The following is a 7,801-nucleotide window of genomic DNA, read 5'->3' as shown; positions in this document are numbered from 1 at the left end:
AGGTCAGGATCAAGCTTCAAAATTGATATAGAGGTCAGGATAAGGCTTCAAAATTGTTATGGAGGTCAGGATCAAGCTTCAAAATTGTAACAGAGGTCAGGATCAAGCTTCAAAATTGTAACAGAGGTCAGGATCAAGCTTCAAAAGTGTTATAGAGGTCAGGATCAAGCATCAAAATTGTTACAGAGGTCAGGATCAAGCATCAAAATTGTTATAGAGGTCAGGATCAAGCTTTAAAATTGTAACAGAGGTCAAGATCAAGCTTCAAAATTGTTATAGAGGTCAGGATCAAGCTTCAAAAATTGGCGGGCAGTGTCTCGTGCGGGGTTTGTTGACGTGCTGTGGAGGGGCCGCGGGGAGCACCACTTTTGCCTTAACAGTATAACAAGACAGCGTAAAAGGTGATGTCTTGCCTCCCTATGCCTTACTATAGCCATTAACGTCCTAAGTGAGAAAGGTTGCCGAGGCTGGAGTTGCAATAACCTTAAATTTGTGTAGCCTCGGTAGGGCTGCGTACGTCTAGTTCTCGGTTTTCCGTTCATGTCTTTCCTCTTCTACAGGCCATGAGCGTCTGATGATAGCCTTTCAGTACTGCGTGCCTTGATGATAGCCCTGGTATTATCAATGGGGCTAAGAGTGGGTCTGGATCAGTCGAAACCCAGACGTTCGTAGGTGGCCCCAAAGTAGTCAACATCGCCATTGCTAATTTTACATTCAAGCCAATTCTCAATGCAATGGAGAACAACTGGGCGGCGACTGCTAGTTACGTTAGGTTAGGTACTTATCATTTCAGTCATCAACCAGACTTACCCATTAATATAATATAATATGGGCTATTATTTCGCAAAACTGAGCCGTTTATTTCAGACACTTACTCAAGTTTTTGGTTGAATATCACTCTATTTCAGGTGACGATGGTGGTTATCACCATAAAGCAGCTACACAAGTGTTAGAGTGAATTTGGCGATATCTTAGTCCCTACTCCAACCATAGGTTACTATCCTTATTGGGGGTGGGATACAATTTGGCTTGCTGATAGATTATTATTTGCTGCAGCAGGTTAGTACTATGGCAGCAGTAGGTTACTATGAGTTGGATTAAGATTGGGTGCTATTAGCTATTAGATTAATCTTGGGGTTGAGGCAGCTTTTCTGGTGGTCAAGTCAGCCAAAGGATCTGTGATATGTTATTTGCTCTAACAGCAGGTTTCCAAAGTAATTTCTGCAGTATATTTGCTCAAATGCCTTTGTAGCTGTTTTTGGTGAAACAAACTCAGCTCAACATTAATAAGTATCACATTTCACTCAGATAATATTATCAAATGTCTCTGAAACAGACTTCAGGCCTGGTAAATAATCTCTCCAATATACATAAACCTTGCCTATTTCAGCTTACCCTAATGGAACTTAATATACAGACAACCAAGTCTGCTTTGCAGATATATTGAAAAAGCTTTACTGGAGGAATAAGATAATTAAATTTGGAATTGTTAATCTGTTTCTTATTACACATCTTTATTATGATTACTATTTCAGATGTCAAGGAAAAGAGCACCAGGACCATACAACTATGACGATGATGAGGATTATGTTCCAAGCAAGGCAGTGAAATACTCTGAGCGTGAAGACGTGGGGCCCCAGAAAGTGAAGAAGCACTCTCTTGACTCCGACGAGGAGGAGGACGAAGATGAGGCAGGAGGCAAGGGTGTGGACAAGAACTATGACATCTTGAAGGAAGAGGATATTGATGGTGAGAGACTATGCTTATTTTATCTTTTTTATCTTTGTTTTCATGGCTAAGATTTCTTCTAGTGTATCCCCAGCAGTGCTGAACATTTGAGGTTTCTCAAGAAAAAATGGGATTAAAGCACTCATATTCAGATAACACTTTTAACTAAAAAGAACATTATTACAAATATTAAAATTATATCCACAGATATTACACTGCACCTACAGAAATTATTATATAAAGAAAGCTTTTGCTGAAAGAAATCCATTGTATGTAATGATGATGTACAGGTTTTAGTGCTGAACAAGGTAGTAAATATTTCATGTTTCACCTCTCTGTATGTCTAGGACTGAAGGCAATAGTATCTTAACTTCTATTTCTCTTTATCCCTATCTATGTCTGTTTCCAGGACAAAGTATTGTTTAGCAGTGTTTTACTCAACAGGGATTTGTTTGAGAGGTAACACTTGTAACCTCAGCCAGGATCATTATCTCAGTCAGCCTTAGAATTGTTTATTCTTCCTTCAACCTTAATGTCCCTTTTTACAAACACATACCTTTCCTCCATATGCACAGGTCAGGAGGAGAAGACACTGGAGTTTGAGGGGGAGACGCAAATCACACCATTTAATATGAAGGAGGAGATGGAGGATGGTCATTTTGATGGGGATGGCTTCTATCACTTCAAGAAGGATGCCACACAGATCAAGGACGCCTGGCTGGATGATATTGACTGGGTGAAGGTGTGTGTGTGTGTGTGTGTGTGTGTGTGTGTGTGTGTGTTTTTCAAGTCAAACATCATGGCAACCACAGCAAATAAAATTTGCCTGTGCCACAAACAGGCTGGGGCCATCCAACAGACCCCCAAGAAAGCCTGTTAGTACTATCGGCAGGACACAGACACACGCACACACACACAAAAAAAAAATGCTGGTTCGTAGTACTGGAGGAGTGATCTTAGTGTTGGGAGTGCCTTAGAAAAGAAAAGTGTAAAAGTGTTTCTATTTTCTTTCTGTTAACCCTTTGTAAGACAAATGCTCTGCACTCATTTAACCACTCCTCATTCATTCATTCAACCCATTTCAGTACTAGTCATGTCAAACCTTAAATTCTCCTAGCATTATAAAGTTGTTGAGTGAAGGTATTGAAAGTGCTCTTCACTTAAAACATCCTTTCAATAAAAAGGGTCAGGTTTTATCCTAACAGTTTAGCCAAATCACTCAGAATATGCAGTGTAATTTGATGTTTTCTTTATGTGTTGGGGCTACAAAGCTGATCCCTTCCTTGCAATGTAAATCCTAAGGAAGAGGTTATGTAAGGTTAGATTACTCCTCTTAAGAGAAATGCCACTTCCATAGAAATTCCTTAAATACCTAAGTGATTACCATTTTCATGAAAGTTGTTTAATTGGATAACACAAGATGTAGAGAGATGGCACATAGCTTTCTCTGATCTGTGATTTTCAGATTGGAAACTTTTCTCACTTTTGGCTTTGCAGAATAAATATGGTCTCTGAACTATACTCTCAGCCAGCACTTCAAAGTCAGTAATTGTCAAAGAGGCGATTCAGTGTTGTTGAACAGTGTTGACTGTGTGATATTGTCATGATTTAAGGGGAAACTATCTAAGTAACAGTTTGGACCATAGGGCTAGTATAGTATTTTCATTTACCTCTCCCTTCCTCTTTTCTACCCACAGGTCAAGAGTCGTGAAGGAGATGAGAAAAAGTATGGGTCAGATATAGAGAGCGACACTGAGAGTGAGGAAGGCAACAAAAATGGGCTGGCAGGAGCAGGGAATGGCCTTATTGGTGTCTACACAGAAATGTTGGGGTTTCTCAAGGAGGGAGAGACAGTCGCTAAGGCACTGAAGGTCTGATCATATGTTTCACTGAGGAAGATTCCAGTTTTCTTGTCAATACTTTCATTGTCTGTTGTCCTCCCATGATGTTTAACTCCTGCATCCAGCACAGACATCACCATCATTGTTTCTTAATCAATTGTAACCAGGGTGGGAAGTCAAAATTACCATCATTACCAATATACTGTCACGATTCCCTTTCATCAGAGACTTGGTGGGAACAAGAACAAAAAAATTTCATCAGCGCAGAAGTGGAAGCTAAAGAAGACAGGCAGCCTGGGGAGCGAGAATGGCAATCAGGACATGACTGACTTCCTGAAACTGACAGAGCTGGCCAACAAGATTATTGAAACTGGGAACATGGATGTCTACCAGGAGACCTTTGAGATGATTAACCTGAAGGTGCGAAGTAGTTGGCAGGTGTTTGTCAACTTAGGATAATAGTAGTTAATTGTTTCTGTTAGGGCCTTTAGTAACAGCTTTTTACATACTGGTATATGATTGTTAATTAGGCCCAGTTCATTAGGTGATGCTTTCCCATATTAACTTAACTTTGTCTCATATTAATTGTTCCATTATTTTGTGGCCCAGTGATTTAGTTGGTCACAGCAGAGAAGTCCCTATATATACCTTTCTTTGTAGACATATGAGTGCTTTTGAGTCTTGTCACTTTTTTTATCTCTTCTATTTCCTTGTGCCTCATATGTGTAGTGCATTTTATACTTTTATATCCTTTTCCCATTATTATTGCTGTAGCAGGCACTGCTTACTTCCTATAGTTTCCCATATGTTAGGCTGTCGTTTCTAAACACTCCTCTCTCCAATTTTGCATTTCATTATATCTGAGCATGGTGATTGAGGATCCACTAATTTTCAGGTGGAGCGCTCCAAGGCCCCAGCCTCAGGCCCTGCTCTGGACATGTTTGCTGAGGGCCAGGATGCCAAGAATGACACCAGTAAGGAAAATCCTGATCAACAGGGGCAGGACTGTGTTGGTAAGATCCCACTACTGTTCGTTCCCTATTTCTGAGCTTCATGTATAGTGAGCTCTTAACCTCGTAGCAGCGACGGGCCAAATTTGTGGCTTTACCTCGTACCAGCGACGGGCCAAATTTTTGGCTTGACATAAACCCCCCAAAATAGAGGATGCATAAACTGATCACAAATGCATTGATATATTTATATTATGTAATGATTTGTGTGAGTGATGATTTCTTCTTCATTCACTTAGAGGAGCCTTTAAAACATGATCCCTGCAGCTACTGGGTTAATATATACAGGAGATAATTGACAAATAACTGTATTTATTAAAATTCTGTGTATTGATGCAGTCCTATAAAAATGCCCCAGGTTACCCATTTACAGCCATATGAATAGTACAGAAATGGAACTGATAAATGTACTGTACAGCAACATAGTTTACCAAGCATGACAGTTGTCTACAAATGGAACAATTGCATTACATAACATCAAAAAATGGAAACAAAAACATCATGCCCTATGCAGCTCTTGTACATTTTGGAATTTCAGTTGAAAATGTTAGAAATCATTGCAGCATCGCTGACAGAAGGAGCTGTATTTGCAGGTATTGTGCATTTTTAAATGGATATAATTTAATATTATTCCCAATGAAGTTCATATCCTAAGAGAATCATAAACTAATTCACACAGTACAAGGATAGACTAAACTTAGAATACTGAAAAGGGAATTCTTCCTACCCAAATGGACTTTTACTGTTCCTCCTTTCTTCCATTTAATGTGATCCAGATACACATGCTCACCTCCTTGGCTCCTCTAAAACTATTCATTCATTCCCATTAATTATTGCTCATTCAACAGAAAAAGTGAGTTGGGAGATACGCTGGGAGGACAAGGAGGATGCCGAGGTGCATGGGCCCTTTCCCAATGAGAAGATGCTACAGTGGCAGGATTCAGGTTACTTTGACAAGGTGGCTTATGTAAGGAGGATGTCGGACAAGGCGGGGACGTGGTATTCAACAAAACGCATCGACTTTGAACTCTACAGCTAGTTACCGAGTGCAACTGGTGACATAAGACTACACTTCTCAGTAAAGTTGGTGGACAGGCTGTTGGAATATCTGATTGTGAAAGAGGATCAGTGTGTACAATAGGGAGGGACTCGGGTATGATAGAAAAGAGTTGATGCAGTAATTATGAGAAATCTCTGTTATGGATATCCCCTTGAGGGGCTTTAAGGATTAGTTTGATGGACTGGACCCCACATTTTGTACCTCAACACCTTCATTACTCTAAAAAGTGTTCTGTTTGTCCTTTCAGCTGCTTTCTTGCTGTTTTGGACAGCAGGCACTTAGGAGGAATTTTCATGGCCATCCTTGTTTGTGCTTCAGTCATGGGTTATGTTGAAAATAATTGATATATTTCTCAAGTTTATCAGTTGACAGGTTTTCAGGTTAACTGATTTCTTTCCATCAGAACATCAGCTAACACCATCAGCTGCACCATTTTTTTTATTTCTTTTATTCTTCTATTGTCTTAACAAAACCTGCTGCTTATTTTGTAGGTTTGCTGTCAAATTCCTGGAGTGTCTCGTCTGTCTTTATTAATGGAATGCTGGTCAGTTCTAGGAATGAGAAGTACTTATCATTTCCATAACTTTCAGTTATTCCTTTAGTACTTGAATCTTTATGTCCCTCACCCATCATCTTCATCTGTTGTTTCTCATTCGTACACTTAAGATTTCATTGCATTTCCTCACCGATCCATGTAACACTTTCCTGCACAGACTGAAAAAAACTAACAGGATGATATATTGATATCTTTCCCAACTAAACATCACCATCCTTCCAGTCCTGTTTCCCATTCATTAAGTGGGGAGGTGGCAAGGAATATATTGACTTCCATGTCATTGTCCTTCCATCCGATCCTTTTTTCTTGAACAGAGTGTTAAAGTTGACAAATATACCTTGATTTTCCTGCCATTCAATCTTTTATCCTTTCATTTATCCTCTATTCAATCCTTTATCCACTAGGTAGGGTGAAACCTCAAGCACCAGTCACTTATGGGTGGATGAGAGAGATCAGACAAGCCTATAGTGAAACCAAATTGTCGAGTCCGTTCGGGCGTAGGCTCCTGCGGGTCCATTTCTCCCCTCTGCTCTGCCACATAGTCCCAACACCTATCTCTTCCACTCATATGTAAGGTAAAGGTAACATATGATAGGAAAAAATAGGTGTTGGGACTGTGTGGCAGAGCCGAGGGGAGAAATGGACCCGTGGGAGCCTCCGCCCAAACGGACTCGACAATTTGGTTGGACTATAGGAGGTAATAATTAAGAGTTAGTGACTAAAGTTTGTCTATAAAAACTAGAATGAGCTCATCTAATCGATGATGGCTGGAGCATAGTGACTGATTAGACAATGGTAATATATTACCTGAAGTTCATCACTAGGTGTTGTTTCACAAGCCATGGTCTTCATCTGGCCTGTCATGAATGAAAACATAACTGTCCTACACCTGTATTCAAATGTTTCAGTTTTCATGTTCAAATTTTCTTTTTGTTAGGTAGCAGGTAGTCAGTTACCTTTTTTAAGTACCAATCAAGTTGGTGAGGAAGTGACTCATTTACCAAGGTATTTTTTCCTTCTGATCTTTGGCATGTTAACCACCATATGTTTGAATTGGAACTAGTATATATATAGATATATATATATATATATATATATATATATATATATATATATATATATATATATATATATATATATATATATATATATATATATATATATATATATATATATATATATATATATATATATATATATATATATATATATATATATATATATATATATATATATATATATATATATATATATATATATATATTACATCATTCTGCTGAGCCCTTCATTACTTCTCTCAGTGCCAAATGTGACAAACTAAATGGAGAGGTTTTACAATCAACACTAGGGATTACTCTTGAACCATGTGACTGACATAAATTGGCAGACCATTAAATAAGAGGATGCCAAAGGTAAATTATCCTGTAAAATGTTGAATTGGAGTGCAGCAAACCACAACTCGTCAGTGTATAGTTCTTAAAGAAAAGTACTTTTATCTGATTAAAATAAAAGTTATTTTACATCTTAAACCATATGGTTGTATTTGTATATGCCCAAACTGAACTGACCTGTGTGTGTGTGTGTGTGTGTGTGTGTGTGTGTGTGT

The 7,801-nt window shown here is 38.7% G+C and overlaps 1 protein-coding gene across 2 annotated transcripts; it reads left to right on the top strand.

Annotated features, from left to right (window-relative positions):
* The first annotated feature begins 248 nt into the window (after positions 1–248).
* Positions 249–6,553, top strand: LOC126995651 (CD2 antigen cytoplasmic tail-binding protein 2 homolog). Of its 2 annotated transcripts, XM_050855401.1 has the most exons (7): positions 249–401; positions 1,536–1,749; positions 2,304–2,470; positions 3,426–3,599; positions 3,795–3,989; positions 4,465–4,582; positions 5,428–6,553. In XM_050855401.1, the coding sequence occupies exons 2-7, from the start codon at positions 1,536–1,538 to the stop codon at positions 5,616–5,618; spliced, it is 1,059 nt and encodes a 352-aa protein (XP_050711358.1). In that variant the 5' UTR covers positions 249–401; the 3' UTR covers positions 5,619–6,553. The 2 variants fall into 2 exon arrangements, with proteins under 2 accessions (XP_050711358.1, XP_050711359.1); XM_050855402.1 differs by lacking the exon at positions 3,426–3,599.
* Positions 6,554–7,801: the final 1,248 nt, after the last annotated feature.

Source organism: Eriocheir sinensis, chromosome 8 (assembly GCF_024679095.1).
Source record: "Eriocheir sinensis breed Jianghai 21 chromosome 8, ASM2467909v1, whole genome shotgun sequence".
Taxonomy (NCBI): domain Eukaryota; kingdom Metazoa; phylum Arthropoda; class Malacostraca; order Decapoda; family Varunidae; genus Eriocheir; species Eriocheir sinensis.
Note: the sequence above shows the minus strand (reverse complement) of the source record. Positions and strands in the feature narration are given on the sequence as shown.